This window comes from Chlorella variabilis (genome assembly GCF_000147415.1).
Source record: "Chlorella variabilis unplaced genomic scaffold CHLNCscaffold_14, whole genome shotgun sequence".
NCBI lineage: Eukaryota > Viridiplantae > Chlorophyta > Trebouxiophyceae > Chlorellales > Chlorellaceae > Chlorella > Chlorella variabilis.
The window spans coordinates 35,200-49,105 of record NW_005435074.1 but is presented as its reverse complement, the minus strand read 5'-3'; the positions used below and the strand labels follow the sequence as shown (position 1 = coordinate 49,105).

The 13,906-nt window shown below is 66.3% G+C and overlaps 4 protein-coding genes across 4 annotated transcripts in view; all 4 read right to left on the bottom strand.

Annotated features, from left to right (window-relative positions):
- Positions 1-2,350: 2,350 nt before the first annotated feature.
- CHLNCDRAFT_135475 (hypothetical protein) lies at positions 2,351-5,387 on the bottom strand (the record flags this gene model as incomplete). The annotated part of the gene is made up of 11 exons (XM_005846155.1): positions 2,351-2,544; positions 2,697-2,932; positions 3,066-3,284; positions 3,438-3,598; positions 3,774-3,936; positions 4,098-4,216; positions 4,369-4,408; positions 4,544-4,635; positions 4,742-4,858; positions 4,987-5,058; positions 5,196-5,387. The coding sequence occupies 11 exons, from the start codon at positions 5,385-5,387 to the stop codon at positions 2,351-2,353; spliced, it is 1,605 nt and encodes a 534-aa protein (XP_005846217.1).
- A 306-nt stretch (positions 5,388-5,693) lies between these two features.
- CHLNCDRAFT_13193 (hypothetical protein) lies at positions 5,694-6,417 on the bottom strand (the record flags this gene model as incomplete). The annotated part of the gene is made up of 3 exons (XM_005846154.1): positions 5,694-5,769; positions 5,882-6,060; positions 6,181-6,417. Coding segments are annotated over 3 exons (492 nt in total), but the record flags the coding sequence as incomplete, so codon positions are not given.
- Positions 6,418-6,868: 451 nt separating this feature from the next.
- Positions 6,869-8,627, bottom strand: CHLNCDRAFT_135473 (hypothetical protein; the record flags this gene model as incomplete). Its single annotated transcript, XM_005846153.1, has 8 exons — positions 6,869-6,984; positions 7,083-7,159; positions 7,333-7,408; positions 7,531-7,600; positions 7,705-7,796; positions 7,903-7,943; positions 8,103-8,233; positions 8,484-8,627. The coding sequence occupies 8 exons, from the start codon at positions 8,625-8,627 to the stop codon at positions 6,869-6,871; spliced, it is 747 nt and encodes a 248-aa protein (XP_005846215.1).
- Positions 8,628-10,024: 1,397 nt separating this feature from the next.
- Positions 10,025-13,906, bottom strand: part of CHLNCDRAFT_25038 (hypothetical protein) — a gene marked incomplete at both ends in the record, with an annotated part of 8,894 nt that continues 5,012 nt past the window's right edge. Inside the window, 13 exons of the mRNA XM_005846152.1 lie at positions 10,025-10,171; positions 10,360-10,531; positions 10,744-10,865; positions 11,091-11,171; positions 11,351-11,432; positions 11,594-11,690; positions 11,826-12,012; positions 12,181-12,368; positions 12,540-12,630; positions 12,770-12,873; positions 12,998-13,118; positions 13,415-13,446; positions 13,572-13,870. Of these exons, the coding sequence (XP_005846214.1) occupies positions 10,025-10,171; positions 10,360-10,531; positions 10,744-10,865; positions 11,091-11,171; positions 11,351-11,432; positions 11,594-11,690; positions 11,826-12,012; positions 12,181-12,368; positions 12,540-12,630; positions 12,770-12,873; positions 12,998-13,118; positions 13,415-13,446; positions 13,572-13,870 (1,723 nt within the window). The remainder of the gene's footprint in view (positions 10,172-10,359; positions 10,532-10,743; positions 10,866-11,090; positions 11,172-11,350; positions 11,433-11,593; positions 11,691-11,825; positions 12,013-12,180; positions 12,369-12,539; positions 12,631-12,769; positions 12,874-12,997; positions 13,119-13,414; positions 13,447-13,571; positions 13,871-13,906) is intronic.

The window sequence follows — 13,906 nt, the reverse complement described above, 5'->3', positions numbered from 1 at the left end:
GTCTTTGCGCCGCCGCTGCCGCTGCAGTGGGGCACACACCACAGGTGCGGGCGGCCCAGGCTCAGGCTGTCAGCATGCACTATGTTTCGCCTTGCTGAAATGCTGCGCCTGCACGGCAGCACACGTAGGGCAGCCGAATCCTGTCCACCAGCCCTCCCCACCCCTCGCCCCCATCCTGCTGGCGTCGCCCTGCAGCAAGGCCTTTTTGATTGAGTATGAGCGAGGCCTGAGGGTGATCATCTTCACAGCAAACGCAATCTACCCTGACTGGGCAACAACAAGAGCCAGCGAGCGGCGCGCAGCAGCAGGCTGCGCCCGCTGCTGCCGCCGCGATACCAGCCATCGCAGCGCAAGCCGCGGCGTGCCCAGCCACAGCCGGCGCCGCACCCTGGCTCTTGTTGTTGCAGTCAGGGTAGATTGCGTTTGCTGTGAAGATGATCACCCTCAGGCCTCGCTCATACTCAATCAAAAAGGCCTTGCTGCAGGGCGACGCCAGCAGGATGGGGGCGAGGGGTGGGGAGGGCTGGTGGACAGGATTCGGCTGCCCTACGTGTGCTGCCGTGCAGGCGCAGCATTTCAGCAAGGCGAAACATAGTGCATGCTGACAGCCTGAGCCTGGGCCGCCCGCACCTGTGGTGTGTGCCCCACTGCAGCGGCAGCGGCGGCGCAAAGACCTGTGCACGCTGCTGCAGCCCGGCAGCGTTCAAGTCGTTGGCAAGCTTCATCGACCTGCGGGGCAGGTAGCAACAGCGGAGGGTGGGCGGGGAATTAAAGGGTAGATCAAGCACCGGCAGTGTGAAAATCAGGACCCTGCTGTTCCAAGCAAGCTGTGCTGCCCTTGGGGACTGCAGCGCCCTGCGCCTGCCAAGCGCCACACGCCGCGCGGCGCCGGGCCCACTCACGCCATGCCTCCCGACTTCTCGCCGTGCACCAGCACCAGGCACGGGACGGCGGCCAGCTCTGGGCAGGCCGACAGCAGCCAGGCCAGGTCGAGCATGTAGTTGGACACCAGGCACCAGCGCATGGGGCCCCGCACCAGGTCGGCCAGCGACACACCCAGGAACCCCTCGTTGGCCCAGCTGCAGGCAAGGGCCGTGCCAGGGAAGGGTGGGGACAGGCAGCGACGTTGGGCATGAGACTGTGGGCAGGTTGCGGAAGCTGGCAGGCCACAGCGGCGATTTCAGGGGCGTGTTGCCGGAGGGCGGGGTGGCTGTGGGGAGGCAGCAGGGCACCTGGGGATGCCTCGGACCCGCATGAGGTGCATGGGCGCATCCGGCACGCGATCCAAAGGGTCCGCCGATCCCGCAGCTGCCCCCCCTGCTGCCGCTGCTGATGGGGCGCCACCGCTGGGCCCTGCCCCCGAGGGGCTCCCCACTCGCTGCCTCTTGCTGTCGCCGTCTGCTATGCCGCTGGGCACGGGACGCTTGCTGGCCCCCGCGGCCGCTGCTGCTCCTGCGGCTGCTGCTCCCGATGCGCTCCTATCGGTGATGTAATGCATGGTGGCCTGCTGGTACCCACTCACAAAGAAGCGGGTGTTGGCTCCCACAGGGACCACCTGCAGGGCAGGCAAGAGGGGCAGCGTGTAGGGGGTGAAGGATGGGGCAACAAGAGCCGGACGGGGCACAAGCCATGGCGGCGCTGCCAGGCACCTCTGAGGGCTCCAAAAAGGCCGTCAGATGGTACTGCTCGCCTCCTCCCTCCTCCTCGCCCAGCACCTCCACATGGATTGCTGTCCCAGAACGGGCCAGGCAGCAGGGAAAAAAACTCATTGCAGGCGGGCGGGCGGGCGGCGGCGGCAGCGGCGGCGATGGCCGGCAGTGGCGGTCGCACCTCTGCTGTGGCAATTGTGCCTCCAGCACCATCAACATGCATGAGAGAGCCTAGAGAGGAGGTGCATCGGCAAGCGATCGGTCTCTCACCTGCTTCACCGATGTTCTCAAGGCTCGCAACGTGTGCATTGTTGGACTCTGCTCTTAGTTTTACCGCCCCAGCGCCAGCCGGAAGGGAGAGGTGCAGCCAGGTGCCGGTGAGTTGCACCCCAGAGGCCGCCTGGTCGCCAGCGGCCAAGAAGAGAGGCATTCAGCCATTTACAGCACAAAACAAATGAGGTTCGGCATGGCAAAGCAGTGTGCGGGATGGCGCAGACATGGCTCAGAAAGCCTCGCCACATCGTGGGCAAGCAGAATGAAATTCACACAGCAGGATACAGCTGCGCCGGGAATACTGATCGTAGACGGAATCAGATGAAAGGGGATGGGCAGATAGCAGTCGTGACGATGAAATGAAACGGATTCTGAACAAGTGAGCACATGGCTCGCCGCGCGGCGGCGGCGCCCTCTCGCCTCCCTCTTCACTGCCGCGGCTTGAGCGTCAGGCGGATGCCCTTGCTGCACTGCAGGGTCAGCTTCATCACCTCGTCATTGCGCACATCCTCGCGGCTGCCCATCTCTGGCGCCACGCCCAGCTCAAAGCGGCCCACGATGGATGCAATGACCGCCCGTGCCTCCATGAGCGCCAGGTTCTGCCCAATGCAGTCGCGCGGGCCTGCAGGAGAGGCGCAGGCAGCCCCGGGGCAGGCCAGGCCAGCTCACGAAGGCGCGGGCAAGGAAGCAGGCAAGCAGACAGCAGGCGCAGAGGCACTCTTGCATTCGGCGCATAACAACCAGCAGGTGAAAGCAGGCAAGCACTCTGCTCACCCGAGGAAAAGGGCAGGTAGGTCAGCGCAGGGTTGCTAGCGTTGCCCACGGGGGTGGGGCCCGACGCGGCGCCTGTGGCGGCAGCCGCCTGCCCCTCCAGCTCCCAGCGCTCCGGCCAGAACTCGTCGGCCCGCTCCCAGTTGTGCCTGGAGGTGAGCAGCGCGATGAAGGGGATCCACAGGAGCGTGCCGGGGGCCAGGCGGTAGCCGCCCAGGCTGATCTCCTTGTCCGCCTTCCTGCACGCGCAGCGGTGGGGCAGGGGGCAGAGGCAGGGAGGCGTGACGACTCACCCTCACGCCCATGACGCACCCAGCGGGCAGGGGCACCGCCACACGGCCCTGGCGCGATCAACGGAAGGCGTGCGCCCACCTGATGGATCCGTTTGACGCCACGGGGTGCAGCCGCATGGCCTCCTTGAGCACGCAGTTGAGGAAGGGCAGCGCCGCCAGGTCGCCGAATTCCAGGCGTCGCGCCGCGGGGCCCAGCAGCCCCGCGCCGCACAGCTCCGCCTCCAGCCGCCGCTGCACCGCCGGGTTGCTGGCCACCTCGTACAGCGACCAGGCGATGCTGTGGGCGGTTGTCTCAAAGCTGCGCAGGGGGGGGTGCGGGGTTGGTGACAGGGTGGGTGGGGTGGTGGTATGTGTGTGGGGCTGAGGATGTGTTTGTGGGTGGGCGTGGTGATGGTGGCGGGGCCCGGCCCCTCGTCACGCAGACAGCCAGCCCCTGCCCCGCCCGCCTCACCCGGCGATGAGGTAGGCCGCCACGTTTGGCATCAGCTGCTCGTCTGTGAACGGCAGCTGCGCCAGGCACACGCGCAGGCTGGTGTCGCCCTCGGCGGCCGCCGCAGCCAGGTCTGTCTGCCGCACGCTGGCCAGCAGGATGCGCCACCACTTGTGGCAGGCCTGTGGGGCCGGTGCGGAGGTGGCATGAAGGGGAGCCAGGTGGGCAGGCGGGCAGGCACGCAGCCCAGGTCGGCGACAAGCTGACAAGCTGGCAGAGGCGTCGCCTTGGTAGATGAGGCGTGCTTGGGCTGCCGCGCGCTCTCCAACCCCACCGCACCACCCTCGCCCCGCCCACCTGCACCCGCTGCCTGAACCTGCGCGCCTCCGGCAGGAAGGGCAGGCAGCGGTGCGCCGCCGCGCGCGCAGGGTTGGTGGACCGCAGCGTGAACTCGCCCAGCAGCGGCGGGATGATCTCAAACAACTCGCAGCGGGCAAAGGTGCGGGCCTTGAAGTCGTACCTGCGGCGGCAGCAGGGCGCGGCCCAGGGGTCGCAGGGTCGCGGCTGGGATGCGGGGAATGGCGGACTGTGATGTGGAGCAGACCGCCATCTGGCAGCGCGCTACTCTGCGCCCCTCCATGCAGCGGACCGCAGGCGCGGCGGCGCAGCCTGGGCTCTCACCCATAGCCCGTGGAGCCGATGACGTCCAGTGTGACCCGCATGGCCGCCTCGCTCATCTCCACGCTGCTCTCCCCCGCCGCCACCTTGGCCGCCAGCGCATCGCACAGCTCGCTGGTGACCTGCGGGGGATGTGGGGACCGCAGCGGTTGGGCAAGGCAAGGGCGAGGGACAGCGGGAGACAGACCAAGGCAAGCAGGCACCAAGGCAGACGGGCGGGCAGCACTTGGTGCCGCTCCCAGCTACAAGCCGTGGGGCTGCCAGGTTGCCTCACATCCATGAGCTTGGGGAAGGCCTTGCGGATCATGGCGGGGCTGCAGCCAACGGGCGGGGCAGGCACAGCTGCGGACCAATGGCACACAGCACGCAGCAGCATGAGGCGAAAAGCACGCGGTGCACACGGATGGATGGCACGCCGTGCCGGCGCAGCTGCGATGGAGGCGGGTCACCTGAAGGCGGGGGCGGTGGTCTTGCGCACCACCCGCCACTCATCGTTGTCGTGGGTGTTGAAGAAGGAGCGGTGTCCGACAGGGCTGAACAGCTGCGGACAGGCGGGTGGCCCATGCGCCCGAATTAAGTGTGCCCAAATAGCAAGCTGGATGCCTGGCTGCACAACTTTCAAGCGCCAGCACCACCCACCCACCCACCTCATCCACGGTATCGTACAGCTGGGCGGCCTTGGGGAGGTCGGATGCACGCGAGACAATGGCCTGGATGAGGACCGGATCCGACACCACCACCACCTTCATATGCAGCAGCCGCACCTGCAAGGCAGGCAGCCAAGGGCAGGGCCGGCGGGCAGAGAGGCATCAGCAGGTGATGCGGCGCTTGCTAAGGCCAGGGCAGGACGGCGACGGAGCAGCAGACGAGCATTCGAGTGCGTGAGCCGCACTTTAAACATGCCCTTGGCGCCATATTTCTGGCAGGAGTCCTGCCAGAAGCGGTGCACGTTGAGGACATTCATCTGCGGGCGGGGCAGCGCCAGCAGGCAGGGAGGCAGCGCCGGTAAGAACAGGCGGCAAGGGTGCCGGCGCAGCGGGAGCGGCAGGCTGGCTGGGCTGGGCGGACCACAAAGGAGCCTGGCAGTGCGATTGCGCGCACCTGAGGGAGGTGGCCCAGCAGCTTGGAGGCCGGCGGAGGGCCTGGCAGCTTAGCCCAGTCGTCGCTGGCTTGGAAGAACCAAATGGAGATGGCCAGCGCCAGCAATGCCAGGGAGACTCCAGGCAAGCTGCCTGCCCACGCCTGAGGCAGCAGGGCCCCGGAGAGGTCAGAAGCGGCCATCGTGGAGTTCATGGCGACCGCAGGAGCCAGCCACACCCCCTTTAGGAACCCTGGTCGGCAGTCCTGGGTGGCACAAACGGACAGCTGCAGCCTGCAAGCGGGACTTGGAAGCTAGCAGCCAGCGCCACGTCACGCGGCAGTACCGGATGGCGACCCAGCACAAGCAGCAAGGCAAATCTTTATTTACAGGAAGTCAGTGATGCAGTGCTGTGAGCAAAAGCAGTATGTAGAGGGCAATGAAATGACACAGGAATTCATTCGTCCGGAGGCTGGCTCACTCTCGTTCAACTATCGACTGAAGCGCCGCGGAGGGCCGTCGCGCGCCACCACCAGCGTGTCGCCGCGAGAGTCCTGCGCCACCCTGATCTCAGCATCCAGGTAGACGGTGTCGAACCTTTGGAAAGAAGGGGGAGGAGCAGCGGAGGGGCATCAGCCGAAGGCAGACAGCGGGGGGAACCAGGCAGCGGCGACAGCCGCGGACGCACAGCTCACACCCCCAAAATTACCATCCCTTGCCAAATGGCGGCAGCTTCAGCGCGCGGTCTTCCGTCAGCAGCGTGGCACCGGTGAACTGAAATTCCGTGCGCTGGGGGCCCACAATCTCGATGGAGGAGTCGACGATGAAGGCGCCAGCCGGCGGGAAGGTGATCACATTCTGCAGGGTGCCGCCCTCCACGTCAATCACCTGCAGCTCAACCGGGGACCAGCAGGCAGCGCCGTGGTTAGCTGCGCCCCTGCAGTTGTTTGTGTTCCCGCTGGCTGCCAGGGACTTGGCCAGGGACACGCAACGGGCACCGCAATTCACCTGGCAGGTCTCTCCTGCTTTGGTGCCAAACCAGCCAGCCTTCTCTAGGATGAAGAGCGTCTCCTTCTCAGTTGTCCATAGCAGACGCCATGTCCCGCTCAAAGCTTCTGCATTGGTGGTCGTCTGGCCTGCGCCATACACCACAAGCCCGGCGGCGGCCGCCAGCACCGCTTCCCGCTGGTCTGGATTCAAGCCGCGTTCCGTGCCTTCAATGGAGTCCAGCAACCGCTGCACTGCTTCCTGCTGCTCGCTGGCTGCCTCGTCCTGCTGTGGGGGCTCGCGTTTGCCAAACAGGTTGCCGAAAAGGGCTTGCGGCTGCAGCGCCCTGCTGCGAGGCTTGCATCTGCTGCTGTGTGATAGCCTGGCAGCGCTGAAAGGCGCTGGCCTGGAGGAGCACAGAACCCTCTGCGTTGTCATGGTCGCTGAGGCCGGTGGGACACGCACAACGGCAAACGAGCATCAAGTACTAGGGATTGCCACCCTGAGGAACGTGCAGAATGCATTTGCCAGGTGGCGGCGGCGGCACTTTCGAGGGCCGTCACGGAGCGCCACCGCCTGACCAAGCCACTACTTTACAGTTTACACAACCAACTTGGGCTGTTCAACGCAACAGGTCTTGCAAGCATCTACGAGGAGGCAGACTGCTGCTTCTACATCTGGCACTGATGGTGAAGCGGGAGCTCTGGGTTCACTGCGGCCTGGCCGCCTTCAGCACGATCTCCTCGGGCACGCAGTTGGCGGAGCAGCGGAAGGCCAGCAGCACCGCCTCCGAAACATCATGAGGGTCGATGGCACCCTGCCCACCTGCAGAGCAGAGCATGGGGGAGGTCAGGGGCAAAATGAAGCAAGCCCAACTGGCAGCGTATCCTGGCACGGCCACCACGCCCTCCCATGGCGCGCACCCTGCTTCCCGGTCTCCTCAGCCATGGAAGTCTGGGCCACGTTGCCTGCACGCTTGCACAGCAGAAGATGAAGGGTGCTGTCGGCAAGGAGCGGCAGGCGGCGCTCGCAAAGCACCCCAACACTCGCCTGCCGAGATGCTCATGACCCGCACCCCGTCAGAGCGAAGGGCCTGCACAGCAGGTATACAAGCAAGAGGCTCAGGCACTGGGGAAAGAGCTTGGCACAGCGAAGGCGACTCCGTTGAAACACGAGAGGCGGCCCAAAACGGGGGCAGCCTGCCACTCGAATGGCTGGTAGCTCGCCTCGTACGCAGACTTGGAGGCGGCTGCAGGCAGCGGTGAGGCAGGGCATGCGATGTCAGGTGCGTGGAAAATCCCCGGGGACTTCGCCCTTAGCTGAGCAGGCTGCAGCCCCACGCAGCTGCACGGCGTTTCCCGTCCCGCTCACCGTAGGCGGCGTGCCTGGGGCCCGTGTGCACAGCCTCCACATCTGAGATGCAGACAATGCACCCCTCCCCCTGCAGTGGGACGGATCAGTGGGCGACCGGAAGAAGAGGTACCGTGGCAGTACAGTTCCGTCCAGGAAAGCTGGGTTGCCTGCCACTCACCATCCTCATCTCACCTTGTCCTTCATCCCCGGTGCCAGCAGGCGCATCAGGCGCATGGGGGCGGCGACGTTGATCCTGAACATCCTGTCCCACTCGTCGGGGTTGCCTGCAGCGGCTAGGTCAATCCTCCAGGAAGCTGGAGAGCTGGCGGCACTCTCGAGCAGCTCAAGGCAGGCGGCGGCGCAGCAGCCAGGCGTCAGGCGGCCTCCCACCCTTGAGGGGGTCGTCCTCGCCGCCCACAAACACGCCCGCGCTGCAGCGGGTCCGGCAGGGGATGGCAGGAGAGTGAGGTGGTGGTCGCCCACCAGGCGTGAACTAAGTCCCTCGCACACGGATGATGCATGCTGGCCGCTCAGAAGCCTTAAGGCCAGGCAGCGGGGCAGCGTAGGGCGCAGCAGGGCAGCAGCCTCACTTCATGATGGCCACGTCCACGCCCTGCCCGGCCAGCTTCTCCCCCAGGGTCTGCACGGCCTTCGGGTCTGCCAGGTCGCACGAGTGGGTGTCCACATCAGGGGCGCCCTCGGCCTGGCACTTCTCCTGGGTCTGCAGGGTGGGGGTAGGTGGCGGTCAGGCGGGGGTCCCACGGTGAGTGGGCCGTGCGGCAGCAGGAGCAGCAGCAGCAGGCAGGCGCTCAGCTCTCAAGCGCGCAGTACACCAGGGTTAAAAAAGGCCAGTACACCAGAGCGCCTGCCACGCAGGCCACCGGTTGGGTGCCAAGGCAAGCTGGCGGGACTGGCTGACAGGTGCGGCGGCGCCTTGGACCCCGCCAGTAAGATGCCGCGCCGAGACCCACCTGCTTCAGGTCGTCGCCCTTCTCGCTGACCAGCACCAGCTTGGCGCCGTGGCGGGCCAGGTGGCAGGAGAGTGTCTCCCCGACGCCCCTGCTGGCGCCAGTGATCAGGACGGTCTTGCCCTGCAGCAGCTTCTTGTCAGCCATGGTGGAGGGTGTCAGGGGCGCGCAGCAGCGAGGGAAGCAGAGGAACGGAATTGGGGAGAGAGAGGCGGCGTGGTCCAAGGATGTGCCGTCGTGCTGGGCCTGCTGTGCTGGGATGCCCATGGCCTCCAGCTTCTCGCGCCGGGTTTCCGTTAGTTTTACTCTCTTTGCTGCAACCCACACACACAGCGACACTCTCCTCGGTATCGGAGTTACGGTTTCAGACATGGCCGAAGCTGGGGATCGCCTCAGCCGGGCGCAAGAGGTGCGTGACGGACACGGGCATCGCACTGTGCGGCTGGTGTCACCCGCCGGAATGTCGATGCAGCATGCAGCATGGCGGTGGCAACGGCAGCGGCAACGGCAGCGCCACCACCTGCTGCCCTTGTGCCTCCCTTCAGGTAGCGGAGCACGTGCGGCGGGCCGCCGAGGAGCTGTCGGCGGCGGCAGAGGAGATTCCAGGCTGCGACTGCGCGGTGCTGGACAGTGAGCGTATGGCCAAGGTTGTGGGGGACCTGGCTCGTGCAGAGCTGGCGGCGCAGGCGGTGCACTCTGGCCTGCGCGGGCTGGAAAGGAAGCACGACGGCACGGCCGTGGGGCTGGCCACCTTGGCCACGCAGCCGCTGGACGGCATCGTGAACAGCCCGGTGCGGGCACAGGCTGCCGAGGCCATCAGCAGGTGAGCCATCGGGCCAGGCGGGCTCTGCACCCCTGCTCCTGCATGTGTGGGCACTGCCTGTGGAGCTGCCTTGAGCAGAGACCCGCTTCCTGCCCCCGTGCTGTCGCGCAGCATGGCGGCAGAGGCAGCCAGCGAGCAGACTGGCGGGCAGTGCTGAAGGGAAAACACACCGGAGCGTCAGACCGGCCCAGCAGCCGCCTCTGATCAGGTGGCTGGCGTTTTGCATTCGTACACTCTGATGCTAGCGATCATCCAACGCCAATGAATGAAGGTCTCAGAAAATCATCAAATAGAAGCGATAGTCAATACATGTGATCAAAGCCTCGATGAATCAAAATGGGATGTAAAGGTAAAGGTGGGGAAGAGCCTCCACAAGCTTCACTTCCCGGTTTTAACGTCTAGCTTTAGACCATTATTTGATCTGCCCGACGCGCCAAGTGCAGTACCCCCCACTAGTAGTGAATGGGTCCCGGGGAGGCCTGTGCCGAAGCCTTGGCGATTCTATTAGGCGTTCCCGAAGGAATTGGCTTGGATTGGCGCTGAGCCGGTCAGCTATGCCGCGTTTGTCCTCACAAAGTTTCGACATGGGAGGAATCGAACCTGTGCCCTCTCGGAGGGTTTAGACACTAGCTCCAGCGCCTTCAAAGAAGGCCTTTCTTAGCCGCGGCCTAAATGGGATGTGTCGGGCACACAGCCGCTAAAGCTCCTCTGCTCCACGCTTTCAGCGCTTGACGCCCTCCAGCTCGTCATCCATGTCGGCATACATCTGCTGCAGCTGCCGCAGCGTCTGGGCGTCGGCGTTCCACATGCCGCGCCCCGCAGCCTCCAGCATGCGGCGCAGCACGTTGCCAAAGGCCTGCGGGTTGGCCTTGCTGCAGGGGCAGGGCGAGGGAAGATTGCAACTGAGATTGCATGATAATGCAACTAGAAGCTGGCTGGTTGCGAGCAACGCTAGCGGCCCAAGCCAAGATGGCTTGAGGGGAGCCAGGGCCCAGGAGCAGGCATGCCCATGCTTAGACCCGCACATCCACCCCACACCATGCCCCCGCTCCGAACCCACCGCAGCCTGGCGGCCATCTCTGGGTCAAGCGCATACGTCTCCGCCGCCTGGTCCCAGGTCCAGTCCTCGCGGAAGTCGGTGGTGGCGCCCCACCCCACCATGGCCGTCATGCGCTGAGAAATCTCAAACGCGCCGCCAGAGCCCTGCGCCGCCATGGCCTCCGCCCACCTGCGCGGAGGCACGGGGCGGGGCGAAGCGGCGGCAGCAGACCGCGGCGTCAGCGCCAGGGGGCACCCAATCGAGCTGTGCAGCTGCCTGGCAGGCCTCCCTGCACCAGCCCCCACCTGCCACCCCATCCCCAACTCCAGCGCGTGCACACACACACACACACATTCTCTCTCTTCCCCACTCCCCGCATGCCCCTCCCTTCCCCGCCTCACTTGGGGTTGAGCAGCTTGGATCTGTACTCCAGGCGCAGCACCTCCTCCAGCTCCCGCGGCTTCACCTCCTTGCTGAATGCCTCCACGATGCTGCACCCCACCTTGGCACCCGGCCGCGCAGCCTGCAGCGGCGGGGGCGCGCAGGGGTAGGGGCAGGCGCGGGGCACCACTCAGACAGCAGGGAAGCCGCATGCTGGTCCACAGGGGGCGCAGGGGGCGCTGGGTGCGGGGCCGGGGTAGCTGGAGGCGCTCCACAGCGGCAACGAGCCGGGACCGTGCCCACCGACGCCCCAGCCGCATGAGTGGAGCTTAGAGCCGCTCGGCGTGTAGAGTTTGGCCTGCCCCACCTGTGCCGCCCGCTTGAGCGCCCCTGTGTTGGCGTAGTACTCCTGGATGTCTGTCAGCCCATACTCCACGCTGTCAATCTCCTGCACCAGGCAGGCAGGGGAGGAGGGGTGGCGTGGGAGTGCGAGTGTGCCGAGGCGCCGGGTGGGTGGGCGGTGGTGCGTAGTGCATGTGTCTGGGGTGCGCGGTGCAGCAGCACAAGGCGCAGGGCTGTGTGCAGCCGGTTCCAGGCGGGGCAGGCGCGTCCCAGGGCCAGCCCCACCTGCACCACTCGGTCTGTGGTCTTCAGCAGCTCCTGCAGCACCTCGGGGCGCGCGGTGCCGCGCTCGCCGCCCCGCCCGTAGCTGCAGCAGCTCGGCAGGGTTGAACAGCTTTCGTGGAGGTGGTGGTGCGTGCCTGTGGGCATGCGAGCACGCACCCTATCTGCCACGCATGCGTCACGCTGCCAACCCCGGCTGGGCTGCCCTCTGCGGCGCCGGGCCCCCACACTACCGCCAGCCCGCACCTGAAGGCGTTGCGGGACACCCAGGTGTTGCCCAGCTCGTCCCCATCCTCCCAGTTGGAGGCCCCAACCCGCTCATTCACCATGGAGCCGTAGTCGCCTGCAGGTGCGGCGGCGGCAGCAGGAGGGTGGCAGGCGCGGGGGCAGAGCTGCTCGGGCACGGGACGAGGGCGGCGGCAGCATGGGGGGCAGCGTGCGCAGGAGGTCCCACCCACGCAGCGAGCCCAGCATGCACAGCAGCTTCCAGCTGGCAAGCAGGTGCAGCCGGGCGAGCAGGTGGGCAAGGCATCAGGAGGCAGCGGCTTGCCTGCCGGGTTGGAGAAGAGGCGGGCGGCGGGGTTGGTAAGGCCCTGCGCCTTCATCGCCAGCGCATGCTTGCGCACAAAGTTGAGCTCGGGCGGCTCGTCAGCATCGGCCGCGCGCTGCACGGGTGCCAGGGCAGGGTCCGGAGGCACTCAGCCAGCAGATGGGGCGAGATGCGCGTATCGGAGCTGACAGGAAAGGGGTCACTGCACTTCAACAGGCAGCCGGCAGGTGCGCAAGTGGCAGCAGCGGTACCGGCGGCAGTACCGCTTCCATCCCCCACACACCTGGAAGCAGTCGTCCAGCAGCTCCACCACGTTTTGGAAGCTGTCCCGGAAAATGCCGCTCATGTTGCACAGCACATCCACGCGCGGCCGCCCCCCCAGCTCCCCCAGAGGCACCAGCTCGAAGCGGGCGATGCGGCCTGTGCCCTCCTTGACAAGGCGGGCGCCCACCATGTGCAGCGCGATGGCCACTGCAGCAGGAGGAAAGTCGGAGATGTGATGACCGGGTGGGTTGCAAGGGTGGGTGTGCCGTGCAGGTGGCACCGACAGCGCCAGCACAGCAGGCTGCTCGGCTCGCACATAGCAGTGCAGCTAGGCAGCATGACCCGAGGCACGGCATAGCACCGGGGAGGAGCACCCACCCGACTCCCCCTTGGTCTTGATGGAGTCCAGGCCCCACAGGTTGACAGCCACCGTCTCGGGCCAGGCGCCGTCGTTGGCCTCCCGGTGCGCCTGCAACACATGCCGGATGGGTTCAGCTTTGTGTGTGTGTGTGTGTGTGTGTATACATGTGTGGTGTAGCGCGGTGTCGTGTGCAGTGGGTGTGGCGTGGTGTGGGTGTGCTTGGCGTGTGCGTATCCGCAGCGCGCACCTGCAAGATGGCCTCTGCCGCCTTGGAGCCACGGTCCAGGGCTGCCAGGGAGGGCATGCGGTAGGGGTCCATGGCGTGGATGTTGCGGCCCGTGGGCAGCACGCCTGTTGCTCACAAGGGGAGCGGGCGGGGGAGCATCAGGCGCCTGGCAGCATTGCACCAGCCAGCCCAGCCCAGCCCAGGCCCAGCCCCAGCCAAGAGCAGGTGCTGCCCGCCCCCACCCCACACCTGCGCCATCGCGCAGCAGGTCCCCGCCAGCCTCTGGCAGGATGTATTCGCCGTTCAGTGCCCGTGCCACGCTGCGCAGCTCCTCGCTGTTCAGCGCCAGCAGGTCGCGGATGCGTACCGCCTCTGCCAGCTTGTCGCCGGGCACGGCAGCTGCCGGGGAGCTGCCTGAAGTGGCGCTGCTGCAACACAGGGTAGGATGGGTAGGGGCGCAATGGCAGCGTGTGGACTGGCAGGGCCACTTGCACAACAGCCCACCATGCCACCATGCCACCATTGGCCGAGGTGGCGGAGGAGGCCTGCGCTTGCTCACCTGGGGCTGGTGATGGTGCTGGCGGCCGGCTGGCGGTAGATGCGGTCCAGGCGTGCGCGCAGCTCCGCCACACCCTCCCCAGGCGCAGCCGACGCCACCACCTCCACCGCCTCGGGCGGCAGGTCGTCGCCAAAATACGCTGTAGGTGGAGAGAAGGGAGCAGGGAGGCAGCCAAACAGTCAACAGACACCCTCCTTCCAATGGGAGCAACAAGAATGGAGGCGAGTGGCAACTGCAGCGGTCGTTACTGGTCCCAGAGTGTACCTGAGAGGTACTGGGCAGTCTGGTCGGGAGGCGGCGCCTGGCCCAGCACGTGCAGCCCCTCTGAGAAGATGCGGTTCTCCACAACCTGCATTGAAGAGGAAGGGGAGGGGGCCAGGGCGGTGTGGAGTGAGCGGCAGCGGACAAGGAGAGGGCGGGGGAGCAGCCTGGGCCCTTCAGCAGGTGGACAGGACGCCAGCCGAGCTGGCAAGTGTACTGTAGGTACTGCATAGCACCTGCAGGTACTGGTACACCCGGGAGGCATACTCCGAAAACGCCTCGGTGCCAATGCCGTCCGCATCCTCTGCCGCCAGCGCGCGCGGCTCGGTCGCCGCCGG